General features: G+C 37.8%; 1 protein-coding gene across 2 annotated transcripts in view; it reads right to left on the bottom strand.

Annotated features, from left to right (window-relative positions):
* Nucleotides 1–17,321, bottom strand: part of ptpra (protein tyrosine phosphatase receptor type A) — a 35,532-nt gene that overhangs the window by 14,895 nt on the left and 3,316 nt on the right. The window contains exons 2-4 of one of the 2 annotated variants that reach the window (XM_023954648.2): nt 5,582–5,628; nt 5,325–5,406; nt 3,153–3,572 (exon numbers count right to left, since the gene is read on the bottom strand). In XM_023954648.2, the coding sequence (XP_023810416.1) occupies nt 3,153–3,572; nt 5,325–5,406; nt 5,582–5,602 (523 nt within the window). In that variant the 5' untranslated portion in view covers nt 5,603–5,628. 2 annotated transcript variants of the gene reach the window in all.

The raw sequence follows: 17,321 nt of genomic DNA, 5'->3' as shown, positions 1-17,321 counted from the left end.
CCATGGCCGAGCACCAAAGTACATCTCTGACATGTTAGTGCCATATGAACCATCTCGTACTCTGAGGACCTCAGGGGCCGGCCTCCTGTTGATACCCAGAGTCAGAACTAAACAAGGGGAATCAGCGTTTCAATATTCTGCAGCTAAAATCTGGAACAGCCTCCCTGGAGTTGTAAGACAGGCCTCTCCTGTGTTCATGTTCAAATCTAGACTTAAAACATTTCTGTTTAGCCGTGTATATGACTGAAAGGTCCTATCTGCACTTTTCTTTCCTTCCTTTCTTTTTAAATCTCTTTTTTTTTTTCTTTTCTTTTAAAGTAAATTTTATGTTGATTATTTCTATGATGTATTGTGATTTTAATGCATTTTTCTGTTTTGTGAAGCACCTTGAATTACTTTGTGTACGAATTGTGCTATACAAATAAACTTGCCTTGCCTTGCCTCATGTGGTACTTCCTGTTTGGGACCCGAGAGGGAGGGGTCACTCAGTCCAGTTCTCATGTATAGTCATTGTGTACACTATATAAATGTCCACGAGCATTTGACCCTAATGCAGATGGATTTCTGCTTGTTTTGCTTTACTTATTTGATTGAAAACTTTTAATAAATGTTGTTTAACATTGGCCTCTGCAACACAATGATAAACTGTCTAAGATATGCTCCGCCTTTGCCTATTAGTAATTGGGATAGGCTTCAGCGACTGTGATACCCCGAAGGGGATTATGTGGGTTTGGAAAATTAGTTTATAACATTGAAAGTCTTGGATTTTGAGAAGGCTATCTGGTTTGTGAGAGATTCCTCTAGACGGCTGGTAAAAATCTTTTCACATAGGGATATTTCCAGCGTCACTACAATGTAGTCTGAAAGCATAAAAATGTTCAACTATCTAAAATATTAAAGGCTGACCTCTTATCCAAGAGCTCACTTGCTTCAATCACTTTCTGTTTTTAGCTGGTGTCCATCATTAAACACACAAAGCCACTTTAAACTGTAAAGAGAAAGTTCCTTTGACATCTGCCGATGCTCTGCAGGTCTCTATTTTGAGCTTGACCAACTGTGACAGGTAGTCTGACTTCTCTGAATTTTTTTAAGGCAAATCAACAGGACATCTACAGCGGCAGCTGCAGCCTGGAGCAGCATATCTACAGGGGGGAAGCTTTTACAGCTTTGTGGAATGACACACAGACTTTGGTAAGAAAAGAAAATAAGGGAGAGCGAATGTGAGAAAAGCCTCCAGAGAAGCAGATCTCCACTCATAAGGATCACTTTTTACGCCAGCTCTTTTCTTTAGAGATTCAGCGATTGATTTAAGAATGTATTAGTCATCAAGTTGAAACTTGTCATACTTCCATTTATGGAGGAGCAGATCATCCCATGATCCTCATCCCCTAAAAATGAAGTGAGCAAAAAGGATGTCTGTGACTTAAACTCTAATGTTTCCCTCTCCGCTTTGGTCAAAGAGCTCTCATTCATTATATTAGTCCCCAATAATAAGCCACAAACAATAAAAACAACATCAAAATATCTGCTTGACCTAAGAACTGTATAACTAATTTAGAAACAATAAAAATAGCAGATGTGGGAATATTAAGGACAAAAAATCCTTAGGGTTTAGTTCCTAAAATTGGACTTTTAACAACTAACTGGATTAAATGTCTTTAACTGTTTGAATAGATTAACAATTTGTTCATCATAATAAACATGTACATAGAAATAAAGAAATAAAACAGAATTAACCTACTGTGCTTCTCTGAGAAAACTACATGTAATACTGTCCTCAGTTTGGCTGCCTGCTCTGGCGGGTCAGCTGTGGGACTTACCGTTTGCCAAGAACAAAAAGCTTTTGGCACTGAAGAAGTTTGTTATATTACCTCTGGTTGTCTCAACAATTCTCTGCATACTTTTCATGCTACGCTACTTTGTGTGAACTAGAAAAGTTAATTTTGTACTTTTTAGAGACAAATCTAGTAAATTGGGAGAATCTGTGCCAAAAACAGGATGACATGACAAACAAAGATTACCCACAGGCCCTACATTTTCTTACTGTGTGCTCATCTTTAAAGGTAAAAAATAATTTTCGTTCTCAAAAAAGTAAAAATAACCGTAACAAAATAAACTAACTGCATTGATATTGATGAACAAGCAGGCAAGATTAGGAAACCACTGATCAGTCCAATTCAATTGAATACACACATCCTTTACCCACTTTTTGACAATAAACACAGAGTGGGGCAAAATGACATTTGTCATCAATTCTGCTGGCTGTTCATCTAAAAGGACGATAGCGGTCTAAAATGGTTATTGTAGATACTCTTCAACCGTGAGAAAGACAATGTAAAAGTTTTTTCCAGGAAATCACATACGTAGTTTGATTTTTAAAGACTTTACTGGTGCCTTACATAAGTATTTGGTCAATGATAAAAGTTCACCTCAATAATTTGTGATATAACGCTGGTGGTCAATGACAAAGGTCAAAGGTTTCCTGTAAATCTTTAGGTTTTCCCACACTGTGGCTGCTACTTTGGTCCATTACTCCATGTGGATCTTCTTTAGAGCAGTTGCTGGACGACATTCAACTCCCTCCATAGATTCTCTGTTGGATTGAGGTCCATAGACTGACTAGACCACTCCAGAACCTTAAAATGCTTTTCAAGTAGCCGCTCCTTCGTTGTCCTACACATATGCGATTGATTCAACAATGGATGAATGTACAATATTTAACAAACAAGTTACTTGTACTGAAGATGTAACCTCAAAACAAAGTAAAAATGACTCCTTCCAGTGTTGATATACGGCATAATAACCAACTCATGCTTGGGCATAACAGCATGCCATCATGTTTTTTGGCTAACATAAGTGTCTCCTGAGGTTCTGTGTCTTAATATGTCTCTACTAGATGATGCTCCAAAAAGGCTGAAATAGTGATGATTGCATTTTTTTCCTCAAAAAACAAAAAATGCATTTGAGCAGAAGCATTCACCGGCAAAAAAAGCAGGAAGTTCTGAAATCTTTTTTATGCATTAACTATCCTGTTGTTGATTTACGTCCTTTTTCATTCTTTTGCCAAAACAGAAAAAGTCATACTTTAATTATCTTTAGACTGAATCCAACCTGTAAAAGGTGGTTTTCCTAAAATAAAATGGAGAACTCACCTTCTGGGGGGCTGTGTGAAGTTAAAACATTTACTTCTGTAGTGGTAACAGTCCTTTCTGTGTCTATCCATGAGCTGTCTTCAGTTGTAGCTGTTGACACATTATTAACCTCAGTAATGGGGGGAGAGGTCGGCTGGATGGTTGGAGTTGCTGGAGAAGCTTCGATAGAATCTGAAGGGGGTGCTTCAGAAATGGGTAACACCCGCACTGCAGCATCTCCATTTGGATTTTTAGCATCATGCTCCTCAGCTGAGCTCGGGGCTGTGGTTGTGTCTGCTGTGGTTACTGCTGTAGTCGGCAGGACAACTACAGGGGGAAGTGTAGTGGGCGGACTTGCTGAGGTTAATTTTGCAGAGACTGTGAGGTTGACGGAGGGTGCGGCAGGAGGGTCTGTGGATTTGACAGTGACACTTGGAGGACCTGGAAAATAAAAAAAAAAGCCAAACTTTTGGTTATAGGAAGTCTTTCAACAATTAAAAAGGTTATTATGGCCAAATAAGACCAGAACATTTTGTTTTATCATTCTTTTAAAGCAGTGGTCCCCAAACCCTGGGCCGTGGACCTGTACCTGTCAGTGGGTCACTTGGGAGCAGTCCGCAGACCAAAACATTATACACAGTACCGGTAATTTAGAATATTTCTGTTTTGTTTATTTTCTAATTCTGAAGGAAATTTTATTTTGGAAATCTAGTAGACTCTGTTCACCAGATTTGTTTATGCCTTAGTCTTGATGAACATTAAGATGACAAAGTTAATTTAAGAAAAATGTCTTTGGATGGAGTCATTGGGGAGTAAGAGTCTTCCACTTAAAAAACAATCTGCTATTTACAGAAAAAACTAGGAGTATTCCTCGAAAATAGGGATTTATTGCAACAGTTGTTGTTCCCATGCACCAAGCCCTGTTTGCATAATATGCAGGTGGTTGACCCTTATGTTACACGTATGCTGATGCACGTTTAATATGTTATTTAGAAAATACCAGTTTTATGAAGGTTGTGTCATTTTATTTTACTTTATTTATCCGTCACACCTTAAAAGTTGGATGAAGTGGAAGTTTGCTACATTTTGCTTAAGGAAAATTCTACATAACTCTTTAAAGGGTCATACACAAAGCTAAGTTTAAACCGAACATAAATATTAAACAGAAAAAGAAGATTCAATAAAGTAAAGTTGTTGATTTGTGGAAGTTGTTTATTGATTTGTAGAAACTTAATTTAGCTTTCCTTCAGCAAAGCTAAATTAGGCAGAAACTTAAGCACAGAAATGACTCCTCTGTGTTCAAGAGAAACATACAATAAATCAAGAATTATTTAAAAACAAAATATGATTAATCTATTTTCCCTGAAATATAATCTGAGCCAGAATATAAACCCTGTAATGTTGCTTTTATTGAGTTTTTACAAATAAAAAACATCTACTAAACAGCAACTTTGCTTTATATCCTAATCATCTGTATAGTGTCTACATACTTTCACTTCTACTTTTAATTTCAAATTCATGTCGTGGAATTTTAATTTGAAAAACAGTTTTTTTCAGAAACCGAAAGTTAAAAATAAATGAATGAAAGACAATCAAATGTTAACTTTGACCCCTTGTAATCGCTCCATGAAAAAATTGTCTGCCATGAAACTGGTCCGTGGCCTAAAAGTGGTTTGTTGGGACCGCTGCTCTAAAGCAACAACATAGAGTCAATTAACTATGGCTATTTCATTCTGGCTGTTACATTGAAATATTTTTTAAAGTAACAGGACAATTCACAACATATGTCAACAGTTAAAAAAATACATTTACCAAGACACTGAATAGTGCAAAGGTGGTTTTGTCAAGCATGGTGTAAGTCAGAAAGCAGCTAAAAGAATCACTTCTTAAAAATCTTTAAGCTTACTTTTTTACTTTAAATATATTATATTTCTGTAAGGTTTTCCTAGGTAGATAATGCATGAATTGCCTTGATGTCGAAAAGCTGAATGAGAAACTACAGAAAATCTTACAAGTATATACAAACCTTCAAGCTTTTGATAAGAAAAAAATGGTTTAAATGTAAAAGTACTGAATAATTGTAGCAGTACAAAAATAGAATAGAAATGTCTCAAATGACTAATATTTTAAATTATTTTGGTCATAAAAGAAGACCCTCTTTTCATTGTTGTGAAAGAGGAAATGTGTTCACACCTGTGACGGGGGTTTGATCCTGGGCTGATGCCCAGACAGCTACACCAAGCAGCAGGAGCAGGGGACACAAACCCATTCTGCCCTACAAGAACAACACAAAAAGACACACAACGATTTGAAAACAAACCAAAACAATATTATCAATGTTGTCTGATAATCCAAGGCACAAAGAAGTCTACTAAATACAATTCCTATCATGTGTTATATAAAATGACATAAACCAATTTATAATCTAAAATGCATTAGAGGATATTTACCTGAACAAGCGAATTTCTCATCAATCCCTCATTCGCACCGTCTGGCTCTGGAAGTGACATGGAAAAGAACAAAACATTTAGCATTGTGAAAATAATAGTACTGTGCTTCTTTGAACAGGACAACACAAACCCTAAAGACTCACTCCAATAAAAACCCTGGGTTTGGTGTTTTAGTTTAGAGTCCCTATTTACAAAGTTTTTTCTAAAAAAGTTAGTGTATTAGGTCCTAATTGTGGCTGGATTTATACTTTTGGTGTAATTTCATTGTTGTTTAAAGACCCACTCCAATGAAAATTGTGTTTTTTAACATGTATATTGTGGCATTTTTCTTATGATGGAGGACAAATATGATGAAAATTAAGATCAATATTGCATATTTAAGTAATTCTTCATTTAAGTTGTGAATCAGGAACAGACAAAAAAATGCTGTTGGGAAAAGGTGGTAGTTGTGATATAGCAACTACCATTGAAAGACAGCAAGTCGACTTGATCCAAGTACGGCTTCATTTTCCTGGTCTGAGCCAGCATCTGGCTCATATCTGTACGGCCGGATTGCTCCATTATTGCTCGCCATTTTTGTTGCACTGGTCATATTAGGTTGGGGCTGTGAGGCGCTGTAAGCTAGCGGGAAAGAGTGTAAACGGATGGATGATGGGAAGGAGGCGCCAACTGTCCAGCCCACAACTCAGAGGTGAATTTCTAATCAACTCATGCTGCTCTGTATGAAACTATTTTCTAGAAAATGACAGTTATTTTTTTTTATTTTTGGTTAAAAACTGCAAAATCAAAATTAAAATACCACTGGGAACGCTTTTACAATAGATCAAAAAAGATGATCGGAGTGGGACTTTAAACAACGAAAATGAAGAACACATCCATAACAAACACATGAGTAGATCTGCAGATGTGGACGAAAAGTCCCTCACTTTAATTGTGATGCTATTAGATGTGAAAATGTCCAGGCAATTTTTAAAAGTATATTTATGGGATAGTGATTTTAGTTTGTTTTAGACTAAGTAATGAGAAACACTTTTCCAAACTATGATGCTTCTTAAACTGAGCAGAAATTCTCTCCTGTGTTCATAAAATAAATCCATTCAACTTTTCGCTGATAAGAGGGTGCTCTACTAAAGGTCATAAAAAACCAAAAAGACAGTCTGATGAAACCGTAGTGGTCGGTCTGGTTGACTCCCAAGTCATTTGCATAATCCGAGAGGATCAATGATCTGCGATAATCCCAGAGTCTAATCCTGTGGTCCCGACCCTGCCATAATTCAGTCTGCCTGCCTTTGCTTACAGTGATACATCAACAAGTTCAACATCGCATTGAGCCAAACACTGCAAAGCTGCCTCACGGACTAATGCTTTACATCACGGATTATTGCACAAGTGGGCAACGGATGGACTGGGTGTTAAAAGCTCTAATAGTGCCAATAGCAAATCCTCTGATGTTTTGGAGTTTATTCTGTGTGCTTCTGACAGTTAGCTTTTAAAGTAGAACATTTTTGAACAAACTGCAGGCAAAAAAGTGGTACGAAGAACAATTATGCAGTCAGAGAATATGCTCTTCCCCTAAAACGTTATGCCACACTCTATTCACTATGGTGCAAGTACTGGGTGGGCAGGTGATATGCAAGGGCCCATAGGACGGCCGTAGGATGCAGACACAAACCACACTCTGATTCTCTAACACAGTGTTTTTCAACCAGTGTGCCGCAGCACACTAGTGTGCCGTGGGAGATGGTCAAGTGTGCCGTGGAAAATTGCCCTCATTAACTGATCTAAAAACATTAACCATCTCCAGGAAATCAGCTCTTTGTTCATCCAAACAGGTCCTGATAAAACACTGAGTAGTTAGGAATATGAAAGATCATAAAATACTTTTTTCTTTGTGTTTAACTGATTCTATTAAAGACATTTTGATAAGAATGGCGGCACCGCGATTTACCTGCAGCTATAACTGTTTTCTGAAAAGTCCCGCAGCTTTTACTGTCTCCACGACTCCACCAATCATTCTTGAAGGCTTAATCACATGTCATCAGTCTGACCAATCAGAAGTGTTTAAAGTCTAAACTTCCTTGTTCCAATTTAGCTCATAACTCACTCATTTCCAACAAAAACACCAGCTAAAGCTCGTCTTTAGCGGTGTAGCTTTCCACAGAATCCGGTATCAGACCGTGGAACAAGTGAACAAAACCATGAAACTCAGAGACGCAAGTGTTTCTGCCGTTTTCTCGCCGTATTCACACTACATCTCCCATGATGCATTGGCTTAAAGGGACAGCGCCTTAGCGTACAATGAGTCGTCCTTGTTACAGTTTGTATGTAACTTAACTTTTATTACATCTTTTAGAAAAAACATCTGCAACTTCCTGCTTTTTCTGCCACAATTATCACAAAAATGCACGTTAGATTGGCGCGGGGGGGGGGGGGGGGGGGGGCTGTAGATCAAAACAGACTATGAGTTTCTGCTTTTTTTTTGGGGGGGGGGGGGGGGGGGGGGGGGGGTGCTGGTGTGCCGCGGGATTTTTGTCAAGGTTAAAGTGTGCCGTGGCTCAAAAAAGGTTGAAAAACACTGCTCTAACACACTCTAATTCTAACAATCAGGCTGCATATGGCATATGCATAGGCGACAAGTGGCTCAGACGGTAGAGCAGGTCGTCCAGTAACCGAAGTGTTGGCGGTTCGATCGCTGCTCTCCCCAACCAGATGTCGTCTCCCGAGCGAGGCTCGTCTGCAGCTCACCGCTTCCCCAGGGGATGGGTCAAATGCGGAGAACAATTTCCCCATTGTGGGATAAATAAAGTAAAATGTATTTATTTATAAGGAGCATGCAAAAAGTCCACAAGGAATGCACCCTTTTCACTTGTACAACACTAAGTAGCTCTTTGCGCAGTCCATTCGATTTGGGGGGATAAAAATAAAAATGAAAAGTTCGTATGACACGCCTGCGTCTTACCCTTACGTGTTGTATAAGTGTTCGCTATGACCTGTACCCTGCAGCATGCCCATAGTAAAAATGCGGATGAATATTTTTGTCCTACAGGCTCACCAAGAGATCTATGACCTATTTCCTGTGGGCCAACTGCTTGCCCAGTACAGGTTTGGGTAACACTTTATATCAAGATTCCTTAACAAGCTTTGTTAACACATTAACAAGCATTATAAATGAATTAATAAGGTGTTAGTAAGACATTTATTAGTACAATAAGTCTAATAAGGTTTATTAAATTACTTAGTTAACACATTTACAAGCATTATTATTAGGATGTTTTTAAGATGCTAATGATGCATTTACTGATATTATAGGTGCCTAACAAATGTGTCAGTGTTAATAAGCTTAATAAGATTTATTAACAACCTTTGTTAACAAATTAAGAAGTATTATTATTGTTTGGGGTTCTAGTAAGATATTTATTAGCATTATAGATACCTGACACAAGCCGAAGTGTTCATAAGTTTAGAAAGTTTTATTAACTAACTTAACAAATTAATAGGCTTTATTAATATGTCAGATGCTAGTAAGATATTTATTAGCATTATAGATGTCTTGCAAATACCTGAAAGTGTTAATAAAATTTATTAACATCTAAAGTCAGACCATTGTCTTCTGAATCCATATTACTAAACTGCTTATAAGCTTTACAAATGTATTAATTAACTCTGTTAATAGTTTATTAATTGTTTTGCAGCACCTCATCTAAAGTGTGGACGTATTTTACCACAAACAACCACAAAGCATAAAGATTGTAAAAAGAACTTTATGACATTAAAACAGACTAAACATACACAAATCGTTCTGTAAAAGATATATAATAATTTAATTCTTCTTTTCTGACTTGCGCTGAGTTTTGGGCAGTTTTCAAGTAGAATTTGCTCATGGTTTCTTTTTTAAAACACGACTAAGTAGCGAATAGATTTGATTATTGCATTCCCTTCTTTGTGAAGTCACTATCTAACTTTTGAAACAATTGACAACCAAAATCCGAGCAAACCTCATTAAACATTACATGCTAGAAGGGTGTATAAATAATACATAAAATAAAATGATTTTACAGTGTTGTTAACATTGTATTTGTTTTTTATGGCGTTTAAAGCTCAAATATTCATTTTCCAGGCAAACATAAAGGTTACATGGACAAAACATTCATTTTCTTAAGAGTTTAGGGTTGGCGGTAACTTATTTTATAACAGGAAAGCAGATGCAAAGTCAAGGGCAGAATGTCAGCTATGCTTGTATTTTTCTGCTTTCACAAATTTCTCATTAGCTCATTTCCTACCTCTGGCTGAAACTTTTTCCAGAGACTTGCTCCTCTGTAATTCAACATGTATCTCCATCTTATCCTTTACCTCATGCAAATACAATATGGTTCTGGATATGTTTTATGTGCAAAAAGCACATAATCTTGTTTTTCGGTGACATTTCATGAGGGAAGCATGAGTCATCCTTCATCCAGCAAATCGTTCTGATGTTCAACTCCAGAACTCTACATGGGAAGGAGAAAAAAAAAGCCTCTTTTCTAACCTTAACTTTACAAATGCAACCCGAGAAAATGAAGATGGCATCTTCGTGTGTGGTGGTCCCGTGATGACGCCTTTTAAAAGCCACATCTCTATAAACCTGTGTTGCATACAGGCAATCCTTTTTTAGCTGACTTTTCTGCCAGGGACGGACGGACATTATTAATTGAGGAACTCCTTGGTAAGTGCTCCTATTTGTCCCACTTTTCATGGCAGTCTATGCATCTGTGTAATTCACACTCACAGAAAATGCATAAGCGAGTAGCTTTTAGTGCTAAATAAAGACGATTTATGGGTATGTGTTGTATTGGGAACGACATTTTGAAAGTATAAAACTTTCCACTTGAGTGTACTGTATGTCGCACACACTTGACTGTAAGAGAAAAGATTTATACATCGTGATGTGGAGGGTTGTGTTCACTAAAAATTCACATATTGTCTGTGTTTGCTTAGCCTTCTTCAAACTCTCGAGTTATATTTTTATTTACCTCCGTCCTCAGCATTAATCATTACCAAGACCCCCACAAAGCCTTGGTTATAACTTCAACTATCTCAAGCACACAAAACCACAGAATAAGAAACAGTGCATTCTAACATGTTCTCAAATTTCCTACATTTTACTGACAAATGATCTCCCCTCTGCTCTTCCTGCCAGCTCCACATCTTCGTGTGACCACACCTCAAATGGTATCAATTAACTTTCTAACAGTTTTTCCCCTCTTTATAGTGAAATGTTCAATCCCATCCAGTGATGAATACCCCAAAGATTGTAGCAGACTTTTTTTCTTGCCTTAATTTTGTCGTGCAGTCATGCAGATAGTACTTATGAGAGGAGGGAGCGCTTGGAAAACTGCTGTTTTGTTAGGAGTCCACAGTCCTTCGGCCTACGTGCAACTTCCCACAGCGTTTCAAGAGACCACGACGGTGCAACATGAAAATCAATTGTCTAACTGATAGGTGTAAATCACACAAAGCAGAGACATGATGGGCTCTGCCTTTCTTTCCACAAACACCACTGACACTGATCATGGGGATAAAACTATAGATGTGCTCGCTGGATGCTGGAGGCGTGTAAAGTTACTGATCGATCTGCCAATCAAAGTTAAATCTGACTAGTCAGAGTAGATGCTAGTTATTTGGATAGAATAGTGAGGATTGGACACATAAAGCCTAAACATGTTTGAACAAACAGCATTTAGCTCATAAGACAATACAGTGTTGCCCCCACATATTCGCGTTTCACACATTCACAGATGTTTTTCTCAGTCACGTGACTCCTCTGGTTCATCACAAAAACACAGCTCAAATAACTTACCTAACACTTTTTTATTTGCAAATAAGAGATTTTGTTAGACACAACTCTCCATATTACCCACAACAGGGGAATCTGTTACCGATTCATTATTTTTGAAAGATCCTGCAACTGGAGGCGGTATCTCATATTTAAATTTATGGCTTAAATTTAATATTTTAAGTAAAATGTCTTTTTTTTTTATTTATTAAAAACTCAATAATAAGAAATAAATAAATAAAACAATACAGCCCAAGACGCTTGTATGAAACTTTTTGGTCCGAAGGAGGTGGAGATAAACAGCACGCCGGCCCGTCGGCGTCCTTGCTGGCTGCTAAGGAATATTTCACAGTTATTTCCACCTATTACTGAATCACTATAACCGAAGTTTGTGCCCCTGCACGGAGAAATGGCATCAGCTGACTCAAAAGGGGGCAGAAAAATGAGGAAGATAATCGCTGAGAATAAATATAATTCGGACCGGAGCTCTTCTGGAAAAAGATGCCCTCTCGCACTTGGAGGAAGCACGGACTCCTGGTTTTAAGGCACAGAGTGACTGAGTGACACTACTAATGTGCGTTCTAAAGTATGCTACAGTACAGTTTATTGCTCTGAATTAAAAAAAAAGAAAGAAAACTCTTTATGTTTAGCAATATTCCAATGTTCTTCAATGAATGTTTTTACAAAGTATCAGAAATGTTTTTGATGAGTAAGGACCTGTGACAGGTATTCTTCGGCCGCGGGGTTCAGGGTGGTTCTCAGTATTCATGGATGTCTCTGGTCCCTAACCCTTACGAATAAGGGGGAATACTGTACACCAAAGGCAAAATCATTGAAAGTCTATTATGCTAGTGGCACAATTTAAGGTTCAACAATGTCAAATAACCAATCCTGGTCCTTCTTTGCTTTCCAGAGGTCAACTTACATAGTTCAGAGGGTTTTTCCATATTCTTATGTCACTGAAATGCTGAATATTACACACAAAATGGGCAGTCTGATTATATCTCTTTGACAACCAAAAGTCCAAAATAATGTACAGTGTTTTTTCTTTATAAGTTAGGCCGATTCCTGTCAGTATTTTTCTGTGGTCCATTTGTTCTCCTAGGTGGCCAAAGTAATACAAGTATCTTCAGAGCACTAAAAGTAATCTTCTCATAGGATAAACTACACATGTACCAACATGTACAAAATAATGAATTGATTCAAGCTTGACTCGCAAGTTTACATATCAGATCAATAAAGGAGTCAATTTGATATGGATTTACTTTTAAAATGTCTATTCAGGACAAACTTTAAGTTCTATGCAGATGCAGCTCCTCCTCTACAACCCTTTATGGGCCTAGACAACCCAAAACCCCACCGCACCTGTATGGAGATGGACACATACGGGCGCATGTGATTAAGGCTTTACATTAGTAATGTATTGAATATCTGTGCAAAGGTGATATGAAGAGACACTTTTCTCCACTTCCGAATCAGCTGATTAACATTTCTTGCGTCAATAGTTGAAGAGTTATGGTATTTCAAAGAGTGTGTTTTGTTTAGGTGTTGCCAGCGACATCTCCATTGTTAAAGGGTTAAGCAGGTTTGGTATAAACACTGTGACAAATGAACAAAAATAATAAAAAACTAAACTTACTAATTCAAAAATAATTCTTACTCTTTAATGTCTAAAGAGTAAGAATTTGGGACAAACTACCTCCAGAAATGTAGAACAGCTACAAGCACGTAAATCAAAAACCATGCAAAGCTCACTGACAGTTCAGCAGCAGCAGTAGTCAAGGGAACTTCACCATTCATGCAGAGAAATATTTTCCTCTGGCTATCTCGCAAGGCATCCTGCTTCCCCAACTGCAGCAGTGCCACATAATGCTTGTCTGTCTGTCTCCATTCATGGCATATTAATACTGTTTCTATGTCTTTGGAGGGAGGAGTCTGGCACTACAGGAATACTGTGAATGCTTCTCTTCACAGGAGGCTAAAGTAGGCCCGACTTCGGGGCCGGTAGGACTCTTGCTCCCAAACAGACCACAAATTATACGTCCCCAGTGCCACATACAACAGCCACGATCCTCTGGACTTCCTTTTCTGAGGGATACTACTTCCCACTGGTGTGGTTTGTGTTCATGTTGGCCTCATTTATAAGCTGGTGAGTTGATGAAAAGACAAAAAGATGGACAGGATGGTATTCAAGCTCATCACAAGGGCAAGAGTGACCACTGTGTGTGGTAAAGATGCTGTAATGATGATTTGGGTCGTTGGGAGGGAGGGAGAGGCTTAAGAAAACTCACTTGTTTCAATGGGTCAAAGCGGTGAGTCATTGGAGCTCTGCTCCGTATCTGTGTTGTGGGGTTTCTCACAGAGGATGCCAGGGCCTCTTAAGCTTTCCCACATTGGAGACAGAAAGGATCTGGAGGCGCAAAAGCATGGCCTCACCACAAAAGCCACTGTGACCTTCAAGTGTGCTGTGGGGCCAAACAAACAGCTAAAGGGCCACAATGAAACTTGAGTCAATATCACTTCTGGTACTTTGAAATTCAAGCACCATAACGGATCTTCAGATGCAGTTGCTGCTAAGGCAGAACATCAGACCACAAAGCAATTCTGGCTACAAACCGAATGTGTTGAGATGCGTTAACGGCTTGATGCAAGTTCCAGAGTCCTGAGGGTGCCAAAGACTTAGCTAATTTAAACCCTCAGAGGTTCAAACAGGACTGTTCGGCATGCAAACTTTAGAGAATAAAATGTGTGTCTTTATATTCCTAGGAAAACAAAAGAATACTTTTATTTTTAATCAGAAATATTTTTTTAAATTATAGTTTAATGAGTTACAACATGTAAAAATAAAAGACTCAAGCATGCAAATATTCATATTTGAATAGTAAAAATACTAATAATTAGGTATGTAAAATGAAAATGGTGCACAACACATTGCTATAAATATACTTTCTTTTTTATTTTTAAGAACGCACATTCTACTGGCATTATTTCCAAAAGCAATACAAGTAAATACAAAATCTTCCACTACAGATGCAGTACAGAAGTTGAATCTTTGAAGCTAAGTTTTATAAAAATCTTTTCAAATGTTTCAGTTAATTTTGTCAAACAAGATTTGCTGACAAATATTATTACTATTATAAAATTCAATGCAGTTTCTTGTTTTTTTTTCTAAACCAAGTAAACTTTATTTTAGGATACAAAAATTTGAAAACAGTTTAATCAAACCAGAATTTTGTAAATCTGAATTAAAGAAGTTTGGGAATTTCACCGATACCTAGTGCTTAATATTACGTCAAATTACTTATAAAACTCTTTTTTTTCCCATTTATTTTCAAGTGGTCTGACTTTTTATTTAAATTACAAAAATGCAAAGTTGATTTCATGTTTTGTCTTTTTTTTTTACTAGAGTAACAGATGGAATACTATGCTGTATGGCCACAGGTGGAAGTAATCAAATGTACCAAATAGTTTATTTCCCAGAAACTACTCCCAGTACACGTCATCCGTTGGTCCAAACTTACCGGTAAGTCTTTTGAACACAAGCACACCATTTCAAATGGGATTCCATATAGAAACCATGACTTTACTGACTTTTTGTGCTGCTTCCATCAAATCCCCTCAAAGGAGGAAAAAACGCCCCAATAATTGCAACCTAGCATGAATAAGGAAGAGAAAAAGCATGATTGCCAGTATCTAAACAGTATATAAGTACACAAATCATCTCTTAGAAGATTTTGAGTAGTTTTCTATTGCATTCTGTTGAGTTCTTTTTTTAAAAGTAAAAAAAAAAAAAACAACAACTCCAAGTTGCACTGTAGCCTGAAATGTCTGAGGAGTCAGTATCCAAAGATGGGAAAGAAGGACCAAAAAGAAAAAAAAGAACAGGTCTTCGTGTAACTATTGTAAAAGGCGTGACAAATAAAAAGTAGCAATGAACACACGGCGCTGGTAAAACGTGTTTGGCGTGCTGCTGTGATCGCTAATGCCGATGGTTGAAGAAACTTTCAACTGACAAACATGTTTCCTTGCAGAACTTCTTGTTAAAGGTGAGAAAACATTGATGCACCGTATTAAGCTAGTCGAGATTGTTTTAAAACAAAATTGTTAAAATATTATGAATGTTTTCCCTAATTCATTAAAATAATTTAGTTATTCACAAATTAAACTTGTTAGTTGGCAAAAAACAGGAAAATGACAACAAATCCAAATTTGATTAAAAGAGGAGCTGACATTCCATTACTTCATTTAATCAATTTTGGTATATATAATAAAAAGGTTGGATAAAAAATGTTCAGTAGAGGGTTTTGTGTGGGAGAGCGTGAAAACAGCTCTGCAGAAACTAGGCCCTAGAAGACAACACAGGTCTTTTGGCTTGGCTTAAAAATGGCACAATCATAATTAAAAAAGACAACTGGGAACGCTTTTATGATAGATCTAAAGATGACTGGAGTGGGACTTTAAGTGAAGGTTTGCCTCCCAGTAAAGATGTCGTCTAAATCTAACACGCCTATGTCAACCATTAAAACTGTTTTACATCAACAACTGAAATATTTTAAGCAACAAATAAATAGTCCAACCAACAATCACCTAGACTGCTGTGTGATTATAAAAAAGAAATGATGCCCTATAGTTCATTTATATATGAATGGTATGGATGAAATAGAGAAATACACACTACTTCTGTCCTTTTTCTAGTCACTTCTTGTTAGCAAAAGTAAAGACAAACAGATTTTTATACACATAGTTGTGTTTCATATGGATGTGCAGTGAGGAACTCAAACTATAGCGTGTGGAATTTGATCACAGCTCATTAATATTACATTAATCAATGAATGCCCTTGCAGATCTCTGTCTCTTTCGGCTTTTCCCATCAGGGGTCGCCACAGCGAAACAACCTCCCTTTCGAGGAGGAGTCGCATGGTAAACTTGGCAATGTTTTACGCCGGATGCCCTTCCTGACGCAACCCTCTCAATTTATCCGGGCTTGGGACCGGCACAGAAGCAGAGAAGGGAATAGGGAGCAGCCCGGATTCGAACCCTGGTTTCACGGACGGAAGGCAAACTAGCACGAGCTAAACCGGCTCCGAATGCCTTTCAGATGAAATGGTAAAATAATGAAAGGTTACCCGACCCTTTAATGTCATGAGCTGAAAGGCAAACAAATCTAAGGTTAGCATTACCATGCAGACAACATTAGTCTGTGTGCTTTAATACTAAGAATATTAGGGGTGAAACACGGTTTGTAACAATCTGATCTGTTCTTCTTGTGAAAGGCAGAAACACAAGATAAAAGAAAGGTAAAAATGATTTGATTCAAGTCTATTGATTTTGCACATCTTTTAAGTGAGAAACGCCTGCTGAATGGTTAACAAATGTGACGGGATGGAGTTTAGCTCACGTCCAAACGGAGCATTTGAAATGACGTTCAGCTGTATGCGCAGCAGGCGCCTGTTCTTCGTCGCACGCTTTGGCTTCGCTCGAGACGTTTCGTTTCCACAACAACGACAAACCAAAGTGACAGTTTTATCTGAGGTGGCTGCTCCACTGCGCCTGACCCCTCCTTTTCCTCTGACAGATAAGAAGGTCGTCCACAAGGCAATCATCAAAACTCTGACTGAAGGCGACATATCCTTACAAAAAATAGTCCCCCCCCCCAAGAAAAAATAAATGTTGGGCGATGCAAACAAAGACATCAAGCTAATGTAAATGCTTGTTGGAAGTCTGGCTCCCAAATGTTTATAACTGCAAAGCTGAAAGGTTTTTTAACACAGCTCAGGTTTGCTGAGACATTGTTTGGAAAAATAAACGCAAAGTTTTTCACCCATGAGAGGACTTTTTGCAACCACAATAAAGAAAAGGGAAAAAAAAAACTAAAAGCCTGTGAATTGCAGCCACATAAACAAACATACAGCATGATAGCTGGAGCTT

Source organism: Oryzias latipes, chromosome 5, assembly GCF_053564925.1.
Source record: "Oryzias latipes strain Hd-rR chromosome 5, Olatipes_Hd-rR_3.1".
Lineage (NCBI taxonomy): Eukaryota > Metazoa > Chordata > Actinopteri > Beloniformes > Adrianichthyidae > Oryzias > Oryzias latipes.
This window is presented reverse-complemented; position numbering and strand designations above follow the sequence as displayed.